Source organism: Leptopilina boulardi, unplaced genomic scaffold (assembly GCF_019393585.1).
Source record: "Leptopilina boulardi isolate dan_hultmark-lab unplaced genomic scaffold, ZJU_Lbou_2.1 LbouV2_213, whole genome shotgun sequence".
Classification (NCBI taxonomy): domain Eukaryota; kingdom Metazoa; phylum Arthropoda; class Insecta; order Hymenoptera; family Figitidae; genus Leptopilina; species Leptopilina boulardi.
Window position 1 is genome coordinate 2366447 of NW_026137767.1, and position 26300 is coordinate 2392746.

Consider the following 26300-nt stretch of genomic DNA (forward strand, 5'->3'; position numbering starts at 1 on the left):
ACAGAATGTTCAAAATGATTCACATTATGTAAAATAAACACAGTGAATTCACATAGGTGTTAAGTAGGATTACCATAAACGTTCTGGTAATCAAGCTGGGGAGCTCATTAGTTCAAAATTCAACAATGAAGTGTCATGCTTGTTGATTAGACCATGATTACAAACTCCATACAATAAACACGCACTTTAGGATATACCTAGATAATAAATGCATAACTGATGTATACGAGAGGCTAACTTGTAACTAGTGTACAGTCTTTGACTATATACAATATAGATAGCGAATTCCTGCTGTCGCATTTGCCTTTATTAAACGCTCTGATAAATCGGCTTTGTCCGGAACCGTAATCAAATAGAATTTCTGAAGTGGATTCTGCTAAATCCGCTCACCGCCTTTACAAACTAGAGCAATTGCCGGTGTGGTTTCAAGAGAAATACTCTGGTCATTTAGCTGTAGGAAATTGCTTATCCTATATCTGTATTTACAAATACAAATTTCAACGTTTCTCATAAAATTTAATAAACATTTTATGACAAACATATTTAAATAAATGAAATTTATTATTATAATAATTATATAATAAATAATATAATTATTTCTGTTTATTAGGAATGCTTGGAACTTCGAGTACAAGAATTAGAACATGCCTTGCAAGCAGAACGAGTAATTGCTCAACATGATCGAGCTACAATCACAAAACTTCAAAAACAAGTGAATAAGGTAGGCGTGAAAAAATTTCTATAGATATTCTAACGAATTAGATGTAGTATATTTTCAGTTTTAAAAAAAATGGTTTTAAAGACTGAATTATTAGCATAAAAAGTGTTTTAAAGATCAGATGAATGAAAAGGATAAACTAGACTAATAAAATTAGCATTCTTATCTTAAGAGAGAACTTTATTGTGCAAGCTTATAACTAGACTATATACAAAGACAGATAATACGATTTAGTGAAGGTATATTTAAATAATATATAAGTCATTGTGATTAGAGTAAAGAATAAACTTTGATTTTTATAGCCATTGTTGTGGTCTCTTGATTGCAAAGTGATAACATTTTTTTCTACTAGGAAAATTGTTCTCATTCCTTTTTCATTAAAAAGAATTTAGCTAAATAACTAAAAGAATTTCACCATTTGAAGCTATCCAGTCTTGATATTTGAATCTTCAATTACGAAAAATTTGTTACGTCAACATTTTCTGATGTTAATGCATAAAACTACGGTTGTATGTTTATTAAATTTTTATTACAGTTCCGTAATTTTCATTGTTGTTACAGATTGACTAAAAAGTCAATCAATCACTCTAAAAATAATAATTAATACCAGACTGCAAGTATCTACTAAAAGTTTCTATTGTTCTCTCTAAATCTGAATAAGTGGAATTTCACTTATAATGTTTCAAAAGTCTTCCACGTAGAAAAATAAGTGTATATGCACTTAAAAATAAGTGAAACTTCACTTATTTTTGAGTGAAAATTACTTATTTTCAAGTGCATATACACTTATTTTTCTACGTGGAAGACTTTTGAAACATTATAAGTGAAATTTCACTTATTCAGATTTAGAGAGTTTGTATAATAGTTTTGCCTGACATATTCTATTTTTCATAAAAAATATCATCTTTAATTCTATTACTCAAGTATACAAGTCACAAACAAACAATTTTTTACTACATAGACGCAAACTCCAGTAATGTAATGATGTTTATTCTCTATCATAATTTAAAATTTTTTTCACTTGTCACTTAACTTTGTTAGTCTGACACTTTTGCCATGGTTCTTATTATATTCACTACATATAAGCATATTACTCATAATACTTATTTCTTGGTATGGAATCTCCGAGTTTATCTCGACTCGGTTGTCGTATTCTTTATTTGCTAAATATAACACAGTGGAACAGAACAGACTCGACAAGCTCATCTGTGTATTATGTTTACTTTTGCCTCTGGTCAGTCATACCGGACGTGTCTGTTAAATTAATCTCACTTTATCCTCACAGTACGGATTTGGCAAATTAAACTTGAATTATTATTTGAATTTAAAGAACAAATATCAAAACTTGTATACCTTTATTTCATTTCTCAACTCATATATGCGTATCATTTTTGAAGTTTAATTAGATTTGATTTACAAAATTATCATTTAAACCCATTTTTTTATGTGGATAACATTATTATTTGCATTCCCAAAGACAAACTAAATGAAATTCTAAACGTTTTCAACAGTTATGATAGTAGACTGCAATTTACAGAACTTTAATATCTAACTGGTATAAAAAATCTACTTTTTAGGGGGTTTATTAAATTGTAAATCATAATTTTCACATTTTTCAATTCAAAAATTATAATTTATTATTTATAACCTTACAGACAAGAGCAGTAAAACATTCACATAAAAAATTCCATAAAGAAAATATAAATTTTATAAAAAATCGTTTACTCAATAACAATATTATATTCAAGTGAATTTGTCAACAAATACATAAAAAGATGAATATGTGCCGTTAAATTAACTGTTCAAATGCCCAAAAAGAATTTTTTATATAATAGAAGTTCAAAAGTATTTTTACCCTACATAAAGAATTTTTTCGAAAACACTTCAAAAATATCAAAAAATTGTAATATACATACAGTTCCAAAAAATAACGAAACGATTATAAAAAGAATATAATTTATTGAAGGCAAAGATAATAATAAAACATGGTTCTCGTAAAAATTGATAATTTCATATTAAATGGAATTTAATTTTGTTACAATGAAAAAAAACTAGTAGGTTTTACTACTTTTTAACTACTCTGAGTAGTACAATAGGTCCTCAACTGAATTTAAACGGTTCTATTAACTATATAAAAATAGTTAAACCAATTAAAAATTAAATTGGTAGAATGGCATTTTGTGATTGTATTAACTCAATTTAAAAATGTTAAAACAACTCAAGATATAAGTATAGTAGATTTTACTACTGAAAGTGGTTCAATAGGCTTTAAGAACATTTTTTTGGTACATTTAATAAATCTTTTGCAATTGAAACTACTACTTTAAGTAGTAAACTATACTACTGAAAGTGGTTCAATATGCTTTAAGAACATTTTTTTGTAGAATTAATAAATCTTTTGCAACTGAAACTACTACTTTAAGTAGTAGATTTTACTACTTAAACTAGATAAATAAAATTATTTATTACTTATAATTGTTTATTATCAGTAGAATTGTCTTTTTCATCCTCTCTCCTATACTGACGCTTATTTTATGCCCTAACAGAGAAAATTTCTAACCGACGGGAATTGAACCCTCGACCCTAACGCTCGCTATCCGATACCTTAACCGACTAACCACACACGCTCGCTACGACAGTCTGCAAACTACTCGAAGACTACTTTCTGCTTGTCCAATTGGTAATTTAAATATTTAAAGTAGTCATTTTTACTACTTTTATTAGTTGCTATAACTATCCTTTTTAAGTTTTGACTTGTAAATTTTTCATCTTTTAATTATATTATAAGTTGTTTAATTGCATAGTGCAGTAAAATCTACTACTTAAAGTGATAGTTTTGATTGAAAAGGATTTTTTAATTCTACGACATAAATGTTCTTAAAGCCTATTGAACCACTTTAAGTAGTAAAAGCTACTACTGAAAGTAGTAGTTTTAATTGGAAACAATTTGTAAATTTTACATCAAAAACGTTTTTCAAGCTTATTGAATTAATTAAAATAGTAAAAAATTACTACTTAAAGTAGTAGTTTTAATCACAAAGTATTTGTTAATTCTACAACAAAAATGTTCTTAAAGACTATTGTACTACTTTGAGTATAGTAAAATCTACTACTTAAAATAGTAGTTTTAACTGGAAACGATTTGTAAATTCTACATCAAGAATCTTCTTTAAGTTTATCGAAAAATTATTGTAAATCTTGTTTAATAGATTTGACTGATGACATGTTTTTATATAAGTTCATATTTTTTTTTGATTTGTGAAAAAAAAATTACATCTATATACCGCTAGTTATTCTAGCGTTAGTATTTTTTTAATTTGCTTAACAAACTAACTATCCCATTTTGCTTGTCAGATATATTTGTCAAGTTTTTGTCAGTAACGAGAAAGCTTTAATTAACGTCGGCAGGTTTTTTTTATTATATCTATGTATAGCAATAACAGTTTTATGAACTGATCTGTTTTTTATCACTAAAGTAGAAAATGTTTTTCTCATTAGCCTTGGATAGATCGAAGATTTTTATGTACGTGGATGACCGGATAATCACCCCAGAAATGACTCAAATGGTTTCTTATGTATATTAAAAAAAAACTTGAACATCAAGGTTTTTTATTTGAACCCCTAATCCACGAAGCTTCAACATTTAAAATTTTGAAAAACTTACGTGTGAAAAACAATATTATATAGAAAAAAAATTTTCTAGCCTGTTTGTTGTACTGCGTTATATGCTTTTGGGGTCTCTGAAACGCAGAATTTGAAGTTCATTTTACTCCATCATGTCAGCATTTTTATATAACCTCAAAAAAAACATGTTCTAACCCCCCAGGCTTGAATTATTTTTTGTTTCTTGTTTTCTTGTGAGGACTTTTTAAGGTTATGTCAAAAATCTGACTTAATGGGGTTAAATGGACTATGGGTTTGGTTTCAGCTACTTTAAAAACATAAGGTAAACATGTTCTGTTCTCTGACAAGAATTAATTTTATGCGGCTGAAATCACTTTTTGAGGTAATGTCAATACTCTAACCTGATGGGGTAAAATGGACTTCAGATTCGGATTCAGCAACTCCAAAAACATATAGTAAACATTGTCTGCCCTCAGGCAAGTATTATTTGTTTAGGGTTACTGCGAAGAATTTTTGAGATTATGTTCAAAATTAGACGCGATGGGGTAAAAAAGATTTTGGATTCATTTTAGCGGCTACAATAAATATGGTCTGCCTCAAGGCGAGATTTTTTTTATTTTTATGCGGCTAAGAAATCTTTTTAAGGTTATGTAAAAATCCTTAAGTTATGAGGTAAAATAGACTTCAGATTCCGTTTCAGCTACCTACAAAACATATAGTAAACATAGTCAGAGCCCCCAGGCCAGAAAAAACTTTTTTTCGGACTGTAATTCGTATTTTTTCTATTAGAATCCATCACAAAATTGAAATTATAATTTTCGGTACTGTTCCTTTTTAAAAATAAATAAATTAATTAAATTTGTACCTTATTTAGATCAATAGAAAATAATAAATTTTTTAACATATAAAAATAAGTAATTGGTTATCGGTGAAAAAGAAATGATCTTATAAGGAAAAAAAGATACGTTTGTCCTATATCAGACTTTTTTCCCCACAGGCGATAACTCAAACTATGCAATGGTAAAAGTCGTGAAACGACTCCGAAACCTGCTTAGGTCACCGATTTTTTTTTTTTTACTGAATCCTGGGGAAAAGGGATATTTGGATAAAACCATCTCTAGAAAATCTACGGGGTCAAAAGAACAATCGAGGAAGTATTCTGACCTTCTGAAAGTGTCGATGTTCAGAAAAATGATGTATGAAAGTAATACAAGTCCATTTAAAATCCTACAAAGAATTATGGTAAATTGCGGACAAGTAAAAAGGATTTCTACTATTCAGTGCAGTCATAATTATTAGATTCTCTAACAATAATTCGTTTTTAATTGGGAATATCTTAAATTTGATTATTTTTATATATTATATTTAAAAAGGAATCCTTTTGAAGGTGTTTCGAGAGCTTTTGGAGGTCGATAAAGTTGTCTGCTTTCAGCGTGACGCGTTTCAATTCTCACAAGTCTGAAAGTTGGAAAGTGAAGGCGAGAGAGGGTTAATGCCACCTTGGACGTGGGCTTACAAGGACGTAACTTCCTTTAACGCGATGGGACTTGCGCTTCAAGATGCGCGCATTTCGTGTAGCGAGCGTAAACGTAGATAGCCTATTATTTGTAATGAATACGAGAGACGCCGCGAAATGGTTCGAGGCAAGTCGAAGCCCAAGGGAGGTTCTCCGCTTTATTATGATTGCAACGAAATATAAGCCTAGCCTCCCTTATTTCCAACAGATTTCCGTAAAAGATACGCTTCAATTCACTTTCATATTATTTTCCCAAACATCCTATTTTACGTGTGCGCGCTCGTTCTTCGATTTCCTCCTCAACAATTCTCTATAATATTATATATACTTTGCCGATTTACATGGACGACGACGTGAATACATTATCTTTCATCTGATAGTGTGTGTCGATATTTTTTATCGTTTTACATATTTTTATTCTCAAGTGCTAGATAATAAAATTGAATGTCAAATGAATTTTCATTTGCATTTCGCAATACTGTCATCATTGATATCTTTAGACTTCAACCTGTGAGATTTAAAACTTTTTTTTTTGTTAAAAAATATTGTACTTTGTGGAAGTAATGTTAAAAGTGAGGGATTTCATTATCCAAAAGGAAATAAACCATTGATTCATTAATAGACGAATAAAATGAGAGACAATAATTCTTATGATGGTGTATTATTACCGCAATAATTACTCTGGTTAAGATTCCAAACTGATTCTGATCTAATTCGAGATTTGTTAGAAACAGTCCGGTTAATGGTTAAGTTTTTGTCATTCTGAATTAGTGCAGTTAAGTCGGAAAATAGTTCAGTTCGTGTAAGCAGTGAATTCGGTATTAGTTCCGTTTAATCCTCAGTCAGTTCCATCATACGTAACTACTAAATGTGGATTCCGGATTCATTAATTACACAGATTGGATAAATTTCAGATTAAGAGGGACAAGTTCTGGATTCAGGATTTTAACTGGACAAAATACAAATTATTGCTATTACACTGCAAAAATAAGTGACTTATTTGGTATCTTACAAAAAGATGTAATATGGAAAAATAGTATCTTCCATCTTAAAAAAAGATATTTTGTAAAGTATCTTATTAATTGTTTAAGATGCTTTTTGCGTTTTAACAAAAATGAAAATATTTCTTCCATCTTAAAATGTAAGTTACTTCGGTAAGTTTCTATCGGTGATTTCGAATTGCGTGCGATTTTGCAGGTATGATCCTTTTTTGTTCGAATTGCGTCCCGATCCGTCCCTCTCTGTGTTTGAATTGCATGCCGGTTGCTGTGTTTGAAATTTTTAATTGCGTGCCCTTTCCTCCCAAATCGCCTTTATAGCTAGGCGCAAGGCGCTATTGCTGCTTTTATTCATTTATTTATTTATTTAACAAATGACAAAGGATTATTGCATTACTGCTGCCAGTACTAAGCCTGGACAGGGTTTCTACAAATTTCTCTTCTCGAAATTCAATGATTTTTCTACGATTTCCAGGTAATAAATGATAAAATTTCCATGATACTTTAAAACTCACTGTAAATATAAATTATGACGAATTAAAATATCACAGTTTTCTTGTATGTTTCAAATTGATACAAGAATTAAGATCAACTCATGCAACGTTTTAATTCGATATAAGGTATCAAATTGATCCAAATATTTGGATCATTTTCAAGAAATGATCCAGAATATGGGATCATTTTTTAATACCTGAATTGATATCAAAGTATAACTGTCATGGCTGGCATGCTCTTATTGACAAGTTTATTAATTAATTTTAAAAATACTTTTATTATGAATTTTAAGAAAGAGAGAAGCGAAAACTTATAAATTGCGAGCAATTCAATAAGAAAAAATTTATTTCGAAATAAAATGAAATACACTAACCTTTATTTATATTTATCACATAAGATTTAAGTTAAGTTCACAATTACAACACTTGAAAATTTTTAATTATTTTTATGGTTCAAATAATTATCAATAATTTATTTATTATAAATGAACAAAATTTAAGTAATGCACGCTTGATAAATATTTCTAATGCGATGTCAATTAATGCAATTAATAATTTCCTATTACACAATATCATAATCGACATATATGACATTTGTAAACAAACAGGGTTGGGAAACAAGAGCCCAAAATATGTTCGTCTAAAGCAGAGTTGGTTAGGATTGAAATTCGCTTTGGACGAATATATTTTGAGCTCTTGTTTCCCAACCCTGTTTGTTTACAAATGTCATATATGTCGATTATGATATTGTGTAATAGGAAATTATTAATTGCATTAATTGACAAAGCATTAGAAATATTTATCAAGCGTGCATTGCTTAAATTTTGTTCATTTATAATAAATAAATTATTGATAATTATTTGAACCATAAAAATAATTAAAAATTGTCAAGTGTTGTGATTGTGAACTTAACTTAAATCTTATGTGATAAATATAAATAAAGGTTAGTGTATTTCATTTTATTTCGAAATAAATTTTTTCTTATTTAATTGCTCGCAATTTATAAGTTTTCGCTTCTCTCTTTCTTAAAATTCATAATAAAAGTATTTTTAATATCTGAATATTCAGTGCAGTGAATAAATTAATTAATAAACTTGTCAATAAGAGCATGCCAGCCATGACAGTTATACTTTGATACCAATTCAGGTATCATAAATTGATCCCATATTCTGGATATCATTTCTTGAAAATGATTCAAATATTTGGATCAATTTGATACCTTATATCGAATCAAAACGTTGCATTCCAAAATGATACCATCAAGTTTACAGTGTACTGAAAATGGGTATAATTTTCAACGAACGTGTAAATTTGAGTCTTAGATCATGGAATTGAAAAAATTCCATGAGATTTCTGTAATTCCATAATTGAAATTGAATTTCCGTTTTCCATGATTTGTAGAAACCCTGCTGGATAAGGCTAACGCAAAATAACTTTGCAAAACGCAAACTGTGAATCTATTTTGCGTTGGCTTGTAGAGTGCGAAGGGAAATATGTAACGTAAAATGATATATATAGGACAACGACCACCGCACGCAATTCGACTATATTAGGGTTATCCATGGCACGCAATTCAACCTATACCTGCCACCCCTTGGGACGCAATTCGATATCAGCCGTTTCTATAAGTAACTTGAATTAAGATATTTGTGGGATCATAAGATGTTCAGAAAAAAGATGCTTGTAAATTCTAAGATACGTCAGAATTTGAAGTTACTAAAATATAAAATACATTAAGCATCTTACATAAGAGGCCATAGTTAACCTCAAAATACACTATTTTTACTTACAGAATGAATCTGAATTGTTTCTAACTAATTGCTGATAAAAATTGCAAAACTGTTTTGAATTAAGATATGTGGCAGGACTTATTCCATATGTTGTTGAGGGGTCCTCATTTAGAATTGTGTGACATACAAATTATGTGCTCAAAATTAATTAAGATTTTTGAGTTTTTTACCTAACTAAGTACAAATTGTTGCCAATTACGGATTTTTAACTTATAAATTCCGAATTATTCTGGAACCGAATTAAATCCGTATATTGTTACAGATTCACATAGCGGATTTTATCTACATTCAAATATATTCTAATTTCGGATATATTAATCTAAAAATTATTTAGCTCTTAGCTAAAATCATGTTCTATATTATAATGAATTTTTTGAATTTATTTTTCAACAATTTTTTAAAAAGAATTCATAGATTTTTAAAATTTATTATTATTTTATTAATAATATTTGAATTAATTCATTATACTTAATTTTTTATATATACAAAAATTTGTTTATGCCAGACACAATTTGGACTGTTATTTGACTGTACTAAATTACAATTGTTGCACATTTTTACGGATTGTTTTCATATAAATTCCGGATTATTCGAAAATAATTTTAGATAACGTTTTTTGATTGAACTAAATTCAGATTGTTTTGAACTAATTAAATAGAATTTTTCGAATTACTTCAAAGTAAAACTTGGAAGATTTTTCAATTAATTTTTTTTCAATATAAATGTTCAAATTTTTTTTACCAGAAATATCAATATTTTTTAATTGTTAAAATTTAAAAAAAAATATATATATATCCCTTCTTTAAAATAAAACATATAAGAATGGAATATGATTATTTTAAAGGATAAAAGTTAATTACATTCTCTTAAACTTTTGCGGAAACATTTTCTGTTAGACGCGGTAGAATTTCAAATGACTCTGCAAAGTTTACTGCCCTCATAAAGCATTTAATTTACGAAAAACTTTTTTCGCTCAATCAGTTAAAGTGGCGATAGTCTTCTTACTCTCAAGAAAGAAACAAACTTTGACTCGCTCTCAACTTATCAAATAATAATTAATAATTTTTCCATATTCTTAATTAATAATGCACAGTGTGTTTCTCTTTTTTATCAGTATATAAAGTAATACTTTGGCATTAAAACAGAGTTGTTGGAAAAAATTTCTTTTTTTTTGAATTAATTTAGGTTATAAATAGACGAAAATAAAAGAGTAGAGACTGGTAATAAAATATTTTATAGCGCGCTGAAATAAGATTTTTATTTCATAGTAATGAGTTATAAAATAAAGAGAAAGGTATTTTTTCTAAGGACTAAAGATTACAGTCGAATTAAATGAGCAAGGAAAGTATATACCTTTTTTCAATGACAGAAGTTGCACTGAAGAATATGTAGAGAGAAAATGACTTTCGTATATCCTAAATGATGATATTAGACTTTTTCTTGAAAAGTTTTATGAGAGAATATGTTAAGATTTAATAAAGAAAAGTTTAGAAAGTTTATGTTAAAGTGTTTTTATGAAATTTTAAAGTATATATTTTGTAAATCCGTTAGCGAAAAATTTACATTTTTTCAGGTAAGTAAAGCGTTACTTCGTGTAAAAAAAAGTGTCTATTAAACTATATTTTAATTGCTTTATAAAATTCACTTTTTTATGTCAAAAATATGAAGGTATATTTACAATAATAAATCAAAATATAAATTAGATATTCTAATTAAATTTGAAGAGGAATGTAGTACGTGTTACTGTGAATGCATAGCATTAAGAGTCTCGGAAGCTGTGCAGCTAAACATAAACGAAATGATGGTCTAGTTATATATTTTCACCATATAACCGTTCTCACGAAATAGCCGTTTTACCTTATTCATCCGTTACGACTCTTGTGCGGAATTTCCACAAAGACTTTGAAAATTATGCCGTTAACTTTTCGTCAGCGCATTGTTGCCAAGTTACGCATTTTGTATAAGATTTTAATATTTTCTTGCTTATTATCAAAGTAATTTTTCTAAACAGGGGACTTACATTGGTGAAGTTTACAACGTTTAGGATCAACGATTTAGAAGAAAAAAAATTTTTTCTATACAAATTATTATAATTTTGTGTTTGAAAAAAATTTTCCAACATTTCGCGATCAATAAATTGTTATAATATAAAAATTTTGTAACCAAAAAATGTTATTATTTTTTGCGTAAAAAATATTTTTTGTTTTTTAACGATGATCATAAACGTTGTAAATTTCACCGACGTAGGACTTACGCTTAGTTAGTAATATTTAGCGAGTTGATATGCTATGACGGTTAGATATAATGAGAAATATTTTAAATGAACTTATTTTGATGGATACATTTTTAATCATTCAATTATTATTATATTTAATTAATTTACTTTTTTCAATTGTTTCATTTTACCGGTCAAAATCTTTTAGTATGCTTTAATTTTTTTTAATTCATTTAAAAAATATGATTCAAAAATGGAATGTAACTATTTTTTTCGAATCAAAAGAAACTCGAAATAAGCAGAAAAAGCGATAGTAGTTGTCGTGAAGATGTGATGTTGCAATCACATCTGAAATGGTTTTTTCAGAAAAAACCGAGTTTTCCGACACTATACTACGTTACAGCCACTGCGTAATAGGAAAAAGTAGAATGTAAAAAGGAAACTCTCGAATCTCAAGACCAGAAGCCAAACCTGGTTATTGTTTGTTTACTGCTGTAATTTGCATCCAACAACGATCTCAAAGGAATAAAAATTGCATTACCAATGTAAAGTGCATTTTCCGCTTTCGTTATCCGGACAATAAACTCTGTTAAACTGCTTTCTTTTCCATTTTTATGTTTCAAAACATGAAAACCTGTCTTACTCAAAAGACTCACTCTCAAGCTCCCTTTTTTAATTTAACTGAAAGATAACATATTCAGCTGCTGACAAATTGGATTTATGTTGCTGTATTTGATCTTATTATGTGTAACTCAGCTCACATCAAAGCTTTACTAATCTCAAGATTATTTAGGTTGTTTAACCTCACAGGCATGTATTTATCATTTTAAAAGCATTTTAAAATATTTATCATCTTTTTCGTGCCACTGTAAAATTTTTATTGAAACTCAATCTAGAGCTGCTAATTTCGTATAATGTGTCAAAGTACAAGCAAAAATCAACCAGTCGTATAAAAATGAATGTCAGTAAAATAGTTAATATTATTCAAAAATATTCCTTAAATCTATTAGGCCATGTTTAAATGTCCAAAACTTGTGTCAGAAATTCGAGGTAATAAGAATTTAAACTTTAAATTTTTAGACATTTTAGTATTACTTCCTCTAAAAGGTTGGCGACAAATTGTAATAAATAAATAATACGCAAATGTCAATTTCAATAGCCATGCTACCAACCAAACATTTAAGAAAATTTTTTTTTTCGACGTGTCCTTTTTTTCCAGTAAACCAGCGTCATACACTCACCGAGTCTCCCCGACTTGGCATGCCGTGACGATTTGCGTCAGATAGACAAAGACAGAGACTATCTTTGTCTTTTAGTGTAGAATCAGCTTCACGAGTTAATTTGTAAAATAATTCATATCACGTATCTGAACGATTATTATATACAATCTTTGGTTCATCGAGCACAAGTCCATGTGTGTGGCGTCTTTACGCATAATCTTTTTTGTACAAGTCTCGTTGAAGGATGATTTTATGACTGGACGCATTCCAGGACCACAGTTTTAATTAGATTATTAATTAATTTTTATCGATAGTTGTCAACTACGATTTCACGTCATTTTCGGCACCACATTTTAATTAAAAGAAATTGAAATGGATTAAAATGTTTGCAAACATATGATCAATATTAACATCACTTTCTATTCAAAGCAATATCATTTTTTAACTATAGAGTGCATTGTACTTGATTACGTCAAGTTGTAATGTTTTTTCTGATTTTTGTTTCTTTTTTTCCTTCAGGTCATTTTTGATATTTAATTAATTTAATTATTTGAGAATTTTCATTTTTATGTTGGTTTTAATAATAGAACAATATTTGTAAATTAAATAGTATGAAGGAAAGATAAAGATAAAAAATTATTTGTATTACAAAGCCTACATCAAGATTCCTTCAAAATTACTTATGAACGAATGTGAATAAGATTTCACATCCGATAAGATGTGTGACCATCTGTAGAATGTGACATGAAGATGTATGGTTGTTATAAGATGGAAAGATCGACATCAGGTGATTGAATAAGCTAAAAGAGGAGGGGGGGGGAGAAAAAATAGTGTCACCCAAAATACATAAAAAAAAGTTAATTTAACACCATCACTCTGTCTATAAATGGAAAATTAGTTTCCAAAATTTTTTAACTTATTTCTGTAAAAAATTGAATTAGAGAAGAATTGAATTTAAGAGAATATAATAATAGTTAAATTATGATACGAACGTCATGGATTCAAATTGAGTATCGTACGCTTCTCATTTTTATATGGAACAAATAAAATGAAGGCCAGATTTTTTTTCATGCTTCATAGATTGTGCTTAGCTTTCGCTTATAGTAAGTACCTGGTTACAAACAGTAGACAGTAAATCTAAGTCAGCAGAGTGAAGACGTTATGGAAGCCTAATGTGGCCAACCTCTCTGAGCCAGCAAAAACGGGATCTATACTACTGTCGACGTATTGCGGCACTTAAGCAGCGAAATATATGTCAACGAAGAGATATATCTCAACGTATATTACGTAATGCGTTTTGCCATTTAGATATGCTACATTTCACTTCAGAAACTACACTCGACATAATCTCATCATCATCATCATCATCATTTATATTACATGCATTATTATCATCCATTTACTGATATGAATTATTTATTAAAAACCCGCGCTAAAAACTCTTGACATCAAAAAAGGGTTGTTTACAATATTTATACTAACATGGGGGATTACTATTACTGATATCTTAGAGGAAACTTCCCTCTTTGGTGAATAATTACGCACACTGAAGGAGAGTAAAATTGCTGATATTTGTATCCCCCGTGCCCAAGTATTTGCCGCTGTCATATTTTATCAAAGTCATGCTCCATGAACTTTTTTTCTCCTAACTTTTTATCTTCTTGTGAGACAAAACGGTAACAAGTTTTTTTTGTATTTTTCTTTAATATATATATGTTATGTACAATCTAGTGTATGGCGCTAACACAGCAATGTACAAGTAAAAAATTTCTTACAAGATATGGGTGATTCTACAAACGAAGGACGAAAATAAAGAAAATATGAACACAACATTTATTTCTCATTTAAAGTCTGAAATAGTATATTATGTGGCAAGCACGTAAAGTAGTACTTTTTAGGTGAGGATGTAATTTTCAGTACGAGCTGTCGTTAGTGCGACGTAGGTGAGACGAAAGCGAGCCAAGTCGAACCGAAGTCGCACAGACAGCGAGTATTGAAATCATCCGAACCTAAAAATTACTACGTGCGAGCCACATACGCTATTTTTTTCGCCATTGTTATGAAAAATCGAAACAATTTTAAAGAAATATATATATATATAATATACATATATAATATATAATATAATATATATGAAATAGTGTATAAAATAAAATAATAAAAATTGATAAATAAAATAAAAGCAAAACAAAAATTATGCAAAAAAAAATTAACAACTGCCTAAAAAAGAATTTTTTAGGCAGAAAACTGCCCTGTAAAGTCTTTTTTAGGCAGTAAACTGTCCTATAAAGTACTTTAACTTCAAGTTAATGACAGTAAAAAGATATCTGAAAGTGGCCAGACAAAATATTAAAAATTACAAAAGTTATGGTTGTATATAAACAATTTATTCAGGAAATTAAGATCGTGTATAGAAAATTCACATTTACACAAAAATAATGGATGGATTTATACAAAATTTATTGTTCGGGGGTTTTCAGGGTCGCTGATTACGAATCCGAGATCAGTTTTTCAAAATTCAAAATGGCGGATCTAATATGGCGGACAACTTTTGAAAAAACTTAATATATTCGTCTAAAAATAGTTACTCTAGGGTTCTTGGGGTCGCTGATTTCGAATCCGATGTCAGTTTTTCAAAATTCAAAATAGCGGATCCAATATGGCGGACTTTTTTTTAAAAAATCGTTCGGATTTGCTTGAAACTCTCTACTCGGGGGTTTTTGGGGTCGCTGAAAATGAATCCGATGTCAGTTTTTCAAAATTTAAAATGGCGGATGCAACATGACGGACAAATATTTCAAATCACTGGAAACTACTTACTTGGTAACTTTTCAGGGTCGCTGGTAACAATTCCGACGTCCGTTTTTCATATTTAAAATGTGCATATCTACTGTATTAAACGAGTTTTTAAAAAAAATTTCGATTTTTATTAAATTTTAAATCCAGGAGTTTTTGAATTATTGATAACTAATCTAAAGTCCAATTTTTAAAATTCCACAATTTTTAAGATATTTCATTAAAACAGTCAAATTTTGAAAATCTGGCTTGAAACTCGTAATCTGGTAATTCTAAAAAGAAAAGTAAGGAATGAAACATTTTTTGCACGTATAATTTTGATAAACAAGTTAATTTAAATTAATAAGTTTTTTCAAAATTTGTTCGCCATATTGGATCTGCCATTTTGAATTTTGAAAAACTGACGTCGAATTCGTAATCAGCGAACCCAAAAACCCCCGAGTAATTATTTTCAGACAAATATATTAAGTTTTTTCAAAAGTCGTCAGCTATATTGGATCCGCCATTTTGAATTTTGAAAAACTGACGTCGGATTCGTAATAAGCGACCCCGAAAACCCCCGAGTAACGAATTTTAAAAGGATCAATATAAGGTATCGCTTTAATTAGAAATTTGTTTATATAATTTGTTTATAACAAATTATGTTTGTTCTACTGGAACATAATTTTACAAATCACAAATCTGTAGGAGTACTTTAAGTGTCTAATAATAAAAAATATTTCGATTTTATTGTGATATTCATACGATTCACAGGAAAAAAGTACTTTTTATTTGTTTATTTATATTAATATAATTATATATACAAAATGAAAATTAAAGATTGGGGTTTAGCAATATCTTAAAAATTTAGTGAGGATTATTGTAAGTCAAGAAAATCTAAAAATGTTAAAAAATTATTAGTTTTATGCTGTTTTTAGTGGTTAATGTACATCCTGTCTCAAAAGTGCCAGACGAATGAGAATTTGGCAGTTTTTTTCTAAAAAAAATTTAGAAACAACATTAAATAAAAAAAATAAGCAATTCTATCCGATAGAGAATTCAAATTTGCAATACATAAGCCTACAAAAGGACCTAAAAATAATATTTTTTTCAAAAAAATGGATGCCATACGAATGAGAATTTGTCTGGTAACAATGCAATCTTGGTCACAAATTGAGAAATCTTGGTTAATAGAATAACAGATTAAATAAAACGCACGTGGTATCACATTTAGTTTAGTTTGATTAACAACAAGAACGAACTGTAACTTCATCAGAATCTTGATTTTTAATAATTTTAACGTGTTTTCAACTGCCAGACGAATGATAACAAAATCCAGGGACAAAATTCAAGAAGATATTTTACAAATAAGGTATAGAGTAATGTCATAATTATTTCCACATTAATAATCTACAACTATTCAAAATTACTAATCCAGAACGAATTTTTCGCTAAACACTTGAAAAATAATATTTTTTTACAATATGAACTGTCATTTACACTGCGGGACATGCCAGACGAATGAGAATTTAGCACTTTGATGTGTATTTTTTGCAAGAAATATTTTGTTCATCTGCTTCTTTTTAGTGCCACAATAGAAACCATTTAGATTTACAATTTTCATCAAAAATAAAATTATTTTTTTCAAAATTAATATACAAAATAAGCTTGACCGCTCATAATCCCCTCGTTTATAGAATCACCCATATATTTCAGTTACTATTTTTATAATTACGAATAATGATTTTATCACTCGGTCGATATTTAATAAGAAACATAAAGATTGCGATCACTCCGAGTTAAGGAGATAGAAAGAAAATAATTGCATTTCAACAACATCGCTGCCCTCTTCAGAAACTACAAAAATTTATTAAATAAAAGATTGCAATAATACTATTCTTATGAAAATTATTTACACAGTAGTGACAAAAATAATCATTTTTCTCGAAAACAACTGAACTGATTTTAATAAAATTTAAATATGTCTGTCAGTCACACAATAAATCCAGTCAGGTTTCAAATTTTTATGGTGATCTCTGTTCATAAAACCTCAATCTGCTACATAAAAATAATTCCACGTAAGCAAAAATAATACAGGTAAACCACATAATATAGTTTGCACATCAAATTAAATCCGGGAATGATAATAGATTTTTATTATAATTATAGTTGTAGACATATTTCACAAAAGTATTTTACAAAAGCATTTTACAAAAAAAAGAATTTCACAAAAGTGCAACAACTATAAAAGTACGCTGACAACCGCAAACGACCATAACCTACACGTTTGTCAAGTAGCGCTGTAAAGTCACTGGCCTGAGTCTTGAAAAACTGTCTAGATAAGACGAACTCGACTACGTTTATTGAAACGCTTCTTAGCGAATAGCAAGACCGACTAGTTTAGACGGGCTTGCCTATGACTGGTAAGACTATTTCTAGACGCTAGATTTCCACAAAATTTTTCCACACGGGGTAGGGCAGAAGCCTGAAAACGTGCCGAAAATCTCAAAACATTCTTCGATTTATACAAAAATTGGTAACTTTACGTTTTTGGGGCGCTGATTACGAATTTGATGTTAGTTTTTAAAAGTTCAAAGTGGCGAATCCAATATGGTGGATTATTTTTTAGAAAATTAATAGATTTTTATAAAAATGAGATTTAGAGGGTTTTTTAGATCGCTGATTACGAATCTGAAGTCAGATTTTTAAAAATTTTAAATGGCGGATTAATTTTTAAAATATTAATGGATTTTTATAAAAATGAGTTTCAGTGTTTCGTTTAGGTCGCTGATTACGAATTTGAATGCCACTTCAGGTGACACCATAATCAAAAAATTTGTTATTATTTTACGAAGACGCCTCATTGGTCTAAATCGTAGAAGACATTTTCGAATATTTTATTTAAAAAAGTAACCAATTCTTTTAAGTAATTATTATTAATGTTATAATAAATAAAATAAATAATTTCAATTCGACTAATTAGTTTTGCAATTTTTTAATTAAACTTTATTTTTTTTTATTTATTTATTATATACAAAGGAACATTTATGTACAATATTAGAACAAAATATTTATTTGACAATTAGTTTTATAAGTTAAAAAGTGAAAAAATGCTTAAATTTTATTTGAATTTCTTGAAAAAGTTTATATTCTTAACGTTTTTATTTTTGCGGAGTGTAAAATATCACTTCAGCTACTATGGAAATATCTAACAGACATATTTTGTCAAAAAATTTTAACTATCCCATTAGTGTGCCACCACTAAAACTAAAAATACGAAGGTTTGATTGAGTGATAGCACTTTTTAAAAAAATTCAATAGAACGTCTTCTTATGAAAATATCTATTACGGCGTTGGATAAAAATAAAAGTTCAATGCATTTCTTAAAAGGTGATGAAAAAACAAAACTTTTAAGACCTTCTTCAATGATGTGCCTCTAATTGTATTCCTGTGGCAACAATTTAAAGATGATAATAAAAATCGTGATTTCATTTAAGTTTATACATTTTTGAAAGGCACAACTGCATTTTTGCTTTAAACAGGTCAATCTATGGTGTGATCGAAACATTTTCATACATATATTTGAACACAAAAACGCCGCTTGAGGATTTTGAGTGAAATAAATTTTATTAAGTTAAGAATATGCTGAAAAAACTTTTTTGCAGTCTTTACCCCCTCTTTTCTCAAAATTCTGACGTGCTAAGCAAATTTGGGTGCCAGAATCGTGTTGAGAAAACTAAATTCCTTTGGAAACCACTCCGATATCAAATATAAAAAAATTTGAATTTTTCAATTTTATAAGTAACTAGCGATGTATTCCTCGCTCGCTAACGCACGCTCGGTTAAAATTGGACTTATTGTTGTTTACTTATTGTAGTGTATGTATATTATATATATAATTTATGTTTTAAATTAATATCTTATTAATATTGTATAAAATTTATCTTAATTTTGATCAGTTTCATTGAAGGATGAAATGACAATTGTTAAATATTAGATTTTTTTTATTATAATTATGACAAGAGAATATTTAAGTATAGATTCATCTAAAGAAGATGAAAAGTGTGACACAATAACTAACTTAATACCAATTGAAGTATTAAATAGTTTAACTCCAAATGGACTTCCTCCTCACAAATTAATATTAAAGATTGGTGCAATTGTGATACTTTTAAGGAATATTAATTTAGAAAGAGGTCTTTGTAATGGAACAAGACTAAAAGTTATTAAAATAGGTAGTTTTTCTATTCATGCACAAGTAATAACGGGAAATTATAAAAATGAGATTGTAATTTTGCCACGAATTACATTGTCACCGTCTAACGAAGAAATACCATTTCAAATGTCAAGAAAGCAATTTCCAATAAGGCTTGGATTTGCTTTAACAATCAACAAATCTCAAGGCCAATCTTTCCAAAAAGTAGGCATATACCTTCCTTCACATGTTTTTAGACCGTGACAATTATATGTTGCTTTATCAAGAGTAACTTCAAAATATAATCTTAAAGTATTATTATATAAAAATTCAAGTATTACACATAGCAAAAAAGGAATAAAAAAAAGATAGGCAATGAAAAAGAAATTTATGTAAGAAACATTGTTTACCAAGAAGTATTACAATAATATTTAACACATGTTTTAAAAAAATTCGACTACGAAGAAATCTACTAACTCTACTTTATAAATAAATTAATTCATTGAATTGGAAATGGCTGCGCTGAACAGTAACGGCAGCGCCATAAAAAAATATTATAATTATTATTATACTGATCATATGGCATAGAAAGGATTAAAAAACCATTTAAAAGAAAAAAATATACAAAATATGCTCCCTCATTAACAAAAATATATAAAATATAATCAAGTAATAACAAAAACTGTAAACTGGCTGCGCTGAGTAGTAACGGCTGCGTAACATAAAGAAAATAATATAATAAATTATAATAATTTATTAATAACATCACTCATATAAAACTAAATTATAAAAAATTAATTTAAAAATTAATAAGAAATAAAACAACTTACGAAAATTGCAGAATGGATGCGATGAATAAGTTAAAACATATTATAACTTTACATTATTGTAAATGAAAATTAAGTATTAAAAATAAAGAAATCAATATTTTTCTAAGTCCCTAATTTTTTTGGACTCATAAAAAAAACAGTTTGTAAGATTTTCTAACAGCATATATGCAAAGTATTTTGATTTATTTGAAAATAATTGAAAATAGATTTTTCAAGGACGGTGTCGAGGTCACGGGGTCGGTGTCGTTTTTCGAAATTTGTTAACATAATATAATAGAACATGTTTCGTTTTAAATTAAGAAATGTTAAAATTATTCAGTTAAAAACATTTGATTTTAATGACACTTAAAATTAGACACAATATTATCGGTTACTAACTAAAAATTGAAAAAACAACAATAAATAATAAAAAATAATAATAAAAAATTAAAAAAATCAAAAAATTCTTAAAAAAATTAAAAAATAACCCTTTTTTGGGTTAAATTTGAAAAAAGATGTTACATAAAAATAGTTTGTAAGATTTTCTAACAGCATATATGCAAAGTATTTTGATTTATTTGAAAATAATTGAAAATACCCAAGTAGAAATGTGCCATTGGCATAGTACTGACCCAACACTGCCAGTCAGTATAACGGTACTGACTGCCGTACTGGGCCAGTAGTGGACCAACCCTGGCTGGTAACGCTGTCCAGTACTGATTTTGTCCCGCTCACCAGTACTAACGTAGTACTAGAATAATACTGGCATAATACTGGCAAAGTACTCATCCGGACTTAAAATCTCACTTTTTTACAAAATGCTAAAACACGCTTTCCAATGCAAATTTCATCCTTATTAGCTTATTACTCCCATTTTTACCACGAACAGGTAATGTGAAGCCAATAATAGTTAATGTTATTTAGAATATATAAAATATTATTAACAATAAATAATTAAAATAATAATTATCATTTATATCAATTAAATTATTTTATTTTTAATAAATTATTTTACAAAAAATAATTTGTGTTGTAAATTTTTTTATTTTTTTAAATTCATAATATTTAATTTTTTTTACTTTGCACTTATACTTAATTTAATAATTATTTAATAATTGATATTACACATGAACAAATATTGTACTTATAACACTTAAAACTAAGAACGAAAAATCTCGCACGCATGGGGGATCGAACCCTAAACCCTTAGAACGCAAGTCAGATACGCATACCGCACAGCCGCGCTGGCTTGAAGTGCTGACTTGAAGTAGTTCACCTAATACAAAAGTTTTGATTTCAAAGTTTGTATTATCTATTGATCACGAAAATAAAATGAATTTATTCTTAAATTTTTTAAACTCATAAAATTTTTTCAATTTTTACAAAGATTTAATGAAATAAAACTGGATATCAATTTCAGTTAAATATTTTTAATAAATTATTTTTACCGTAAATAATATTAAAACAGACAAAAATGATTGATCAATTACATGATAAAAATAAGTTAATAAAAGACGACTGTAAAATATGAATGGTGAAAAATTTTTTAAATTTAATATTTAATTATTAATAATATTTAAAAATTACAGTGAAAAAATTACATTTGCTTTATTTTTAAAACTATTAGAAAAAAATTCTCAACTTATTGTTATTGTATGCATGATAAATAACTTAATGCACATATGAGTACTAAAATAACTAAAAAAGCATAAATATATTTTATATAGGTATATAATAATACATTACAATTACATCCAAAATTTTGAGGGAAAGTATTCGAAAGAAATTAATATACATTTTTTTAAATAAAAAATCATCGTTTTCTACCTATTGGAATAATTTAAAGACTTTTTCATTTAATGTTTTTTATCACCGACATAGTACTGATTCGGTGTGAATGACAGTGTACTGCCAGTACTGGTTTTAATATTTTTTTACCTCCGACATAGTACTGATTCGGTGTATTAGTCAGTACACTGCCAGTACTGAAAGTCAATACCGACAGCCAGTATTGGATCAGTACCATGCCGGTGTTTAATTACGGCGAGCTACGGATATTTCTACTTGGGTAGATTTTTCAAGGACGGTGTCGAGGTCACGGGGTCGGTGTCGTTTTTCGAAATTTGTTAACTTAATATAATAGAAGATTTATTAACATTAAAGAGTTTAAAGAGTTAAACATTGACGGCGTGAGCTAAAAATGAATCGCGCATATGAATTTGTAGTGCTAAAATGTACTTAAACGTGTATACAAAGTGACATCAATGTGCCTGCAAATTAAAAAAAGAAATTTTTTTTCTTGAAAGTTAAATGTTTCGTCGATTTGCCCATATATATATATATATATAATATTTAAAAATTCGAATCATAAATTTATGACTTCGCTGTATATTACGGTCAGTAGCTCTTAAAATTAATGTATGCGCTGCAATTTTCATGAGGTATATAGTAGACAGGATGATAGTAATATTATCGTGGACGGATCTTGGTTCTCAGTTTGTGAAGGCGGTTATACCGGATGTTAACCTCGTATTCTTCTTGAAACTCCTTTGATGACATTAACTATATATGCGATACACATCATTCATACAATTTACATTGCTTACTGAGAAGAAATTGATGCTATATATATATATATTCCAGTGGAATCATACCACCAACAACAAAACCTTTTGATTTCTATACACTCTATAAAACAATTGCTCATATCCTTTAAAAACCTTCAATAAATCGCAAATGGAAAATTATACTAATCAAGCAAATTTTTCATTATTCATCAAAATGGAAAGAGAAGGTGAATAAAAATTTTTTTTCCTATATTTCCCGATAGAATTGAAGTATAATTTACTAATTAAATTGGACAAGTGTAACTATTTTGTTAGTATACAATAATAAGGGCTGAAGAAAATGATATACACTATATGGTGGCGTTGACGTATCGCTGATATTTGCATGCAGGTGCAATTTATCTCGGATGTCTTCGTAAGTGAATCTTGGAATTACCTGAAGAAGGGCGGTTACGAACGGAACTCATCAGTCATTCCTTCCCATGAGAGAGCCACCCACCTAGCGAAAATTCCGCACTTTCTCGAAAGGTAGGGGACCCGGGAAACTCAAAACCCTCGTCAAGAGAATCGAGGGAATAACCAGCAGCGCTGATTACTATAGAGTACAAATCATGTATCAGATTAAAAGTGCTACATAACGATAGAGATAGTTTTCCTTTATTAATTCAATATTTTTGAAATAAATTTTTCTACAAAGTAAAATAGCTATTATTTAAATTCAAGATAAGCAGTTGTAGCTTTTAATATTATAAATTTTTTTATTATAATACACCTAACATTACTTGACTTCGTTGGTATTTAATTATTATGGTAAACAATTGTTGGTTATATTTACAGATATTATTATTTTACGTAGCAAAATGTTTGTAGATCAAAACTAATGATTTTAACTAGTTTGTCTTGGACGGTCTCGATAATTTACTGTGTTGACTTAGTTACTCCCCAGATAATGATAATTATTGGATAATTGTCTATGCAAAGACATCTATTGTTTTCAGTGAATTTTCATTCTGAATTCAAATAGTAATTTCTGATGGAAATCCTACGAAATTTTGATGGAAACAATTACAATAATCCCGCAAGAATCTTCAGGAAGTATGTATTTTCATTTCTGGTGGAAATTATTATCAATCACAGAAAAAACTTAGTCTCATTTTGATATGCAGCAAAAATGAGTCAGTGCTAAACGACATAGACAGTGGCGCCACCAACCTGACTCATTTTTGCTGCATATCAAAATGAGTAGCATACGCTATCATTTTGAGTTCAGGTTTTTTCTGTGATATTCTCACGGATTATTCATTCCGTCAAAAAGGATAATCGGACGGTAACCACTCCATTTCTAGCAACATTTCCATAATAATTTCCACCGTAAATGAGTTTTGCCAAAAAATAAAATGGAATTTCAACGTAAATAATTATTGTTTAACGAAAATTCTGTTAACTGAAATTTCTGTCGATTGGAATTTATGTAATATTAACTTTCAAGGTTTTTAATGTGTCTGGAGATTGTAAGGATATTAAGATAACTAACTTAGAAAAATTCCCTTGGAAATCTCTCTGAAGGTTATGTCGGAATTCTGTTTCCGTTTACGGCAAAACACCAACGGAAATTATTAAAATTCTGCAATAAATGGAAAAGTTCCATAATAATTATTTCTGTCGAAATTCTATTTTTTTTCTCTATCAAAATTCCATATAAAATTTTTTAAAGATTTCCGCCAGAAAAGGAAGAAAATCCTAGCGATACCGTTGAAATTTCATTTACGGCGGAAATAATCATTAAAATTTTACCATCAAAGAAAAGGCTCTCTGGATATTCAGTAAGAATTCTGATAAAAAAATTTCGCTGAAAATGAAGAACACAAAATTATAATGAATCTTTTATCACATGTAAAATTAAAAAAAATATCTCAAATTTTTTTTAAAATAAAATGTATTGTTATTCTAAAATTTAATGTAACAATTTTCATAGGGATTTTTAATTTGTTTCAGGTGAGTACCAAATCCATGACTCATTTTCATGCGAGGTAAGCAACAATTCATTTAATACTTCTATCAAAATTGTTCACTCTCTATAGAAAAAGGAAGGGCACATTAAAACATTCAACCTATCTCGTGTTGCAAAATTTTATATAGTTCTAATTCGGCACTAAACCATTTACGAGCTAATTAGATGATCTAATTATGGCGCTAATCAGAGCATAGTGATGATCGTTCACATGTCAAAAACTTTGTATTGAAAGATTCTGAAATCAAAATTCCAATACTGTAATTAAATAATAATTTACTTTCTTAAATTTAAAGTTCCAATGATACGCTTTCAATTTCTTCTTTCTAATGACTTTTTCTGAATTTCTCCTTAAATATATTATCTCTTTTAATTTTGTATTGCAGTTTTTTTTATATTTTTACGTTGTTATTAAAGTTTTTTTGGAACACGTTTTCTCTGGTTCTAGAATTATTTCTACAATGAATAATGAGTTATCACTTTCTTTGGCTATTTTATCAATAACACTTTTTTCAACACGTATTTCTATTGTTCGCTATAATATATGTCTGTAACAAAAACAGAGAATGTCCGCTCAATATTCTTGGCCCCAATTAATCAAGCGTACCATTAATTTTACAGCATATGCCGTCGTACGTGAAGTGGTGAATTTTTCCGCTTCTGACAAACAAAAAATGTTAATTAACCTACCCTCTCACTACAACACATTACGTTCTCCAGATAAATCTCTTCATGAGAAACTTTTTTCTAAATTCTTCCTACACAATTTTAATTAAGTTTTTTATATTCATTCTTATTCAGTAAATAATTACACAGGCCGGCAAATAATTTTTTTGGTTGTTTGAGATCGTCAACTTGTTTCCCGTAGTAACACTTCAAATCTTACCAGGTGATGTAAAAAATTCAAATGTATGGGTTAAATAAACTTGAATAAAACATCAGCCAACTTTCTGAAGAATCAGTTGGGCTTATTTTTTGGTTCATCAGGAGGGCGCATTAATAATATTGTGAAAATGAACAACAAAAAGGCTTATTAAGTCGGAAATAGAAGACATTTGACGTTAGGATAGAAAGCACTGGAAGTGATCCTTTGAAACAAAGTCGAAGCGAACGAACGAGGGTTGGGAGTGATGATGACTAATGTACGTGCAAGCAATTTACATCCCTCTTTGCGAGAAGATATCCGTCTCTCGCTGCCGTCAAGTTGCTCTTGACGTTCTCCATGACTCCTTCGACTTACACCCCTTATAGCTTATACAAGTTGACTTGTATAAGTTTCTGTATATACCTTATGAACATGCACAGAAATGTAACACTTCAACTACTACAAGTCGAGCTGTCTACATACACGACGTTTTGGCAAATTGC

At 28.7% G+C, this 26300-nt stretch overlaps 1 protein-coding gene across 7 annotated transcripts in view; it reads left to right on the forward strand.

Annotated features, from left to right (window-relative positions):
• LOC127279006 (uncharacterized) overlaps window positions 1–26300 on the forward strand; it is a 260715-nt gene that overhangs the window by 165932 nt on the left and 68483 nt on the right. For all 7 annotated transcript variants that reach the window (XR_007842583.1, XM_051301055.1, XM_051301056.1 and 4 more), the window contains exon 5: window positions 611–721. Coding sequence is in view for 6 of the 7 variants with exons in the window: in XM_051301055.1 (XP_051157012.1) it covers window positions 611–721 (111 nt within the window). In the remaining variant the exon portion in view is untranslated. The remainder of the gene's footprint in view (window positions 1–610; window positions 722–26300) is intronic.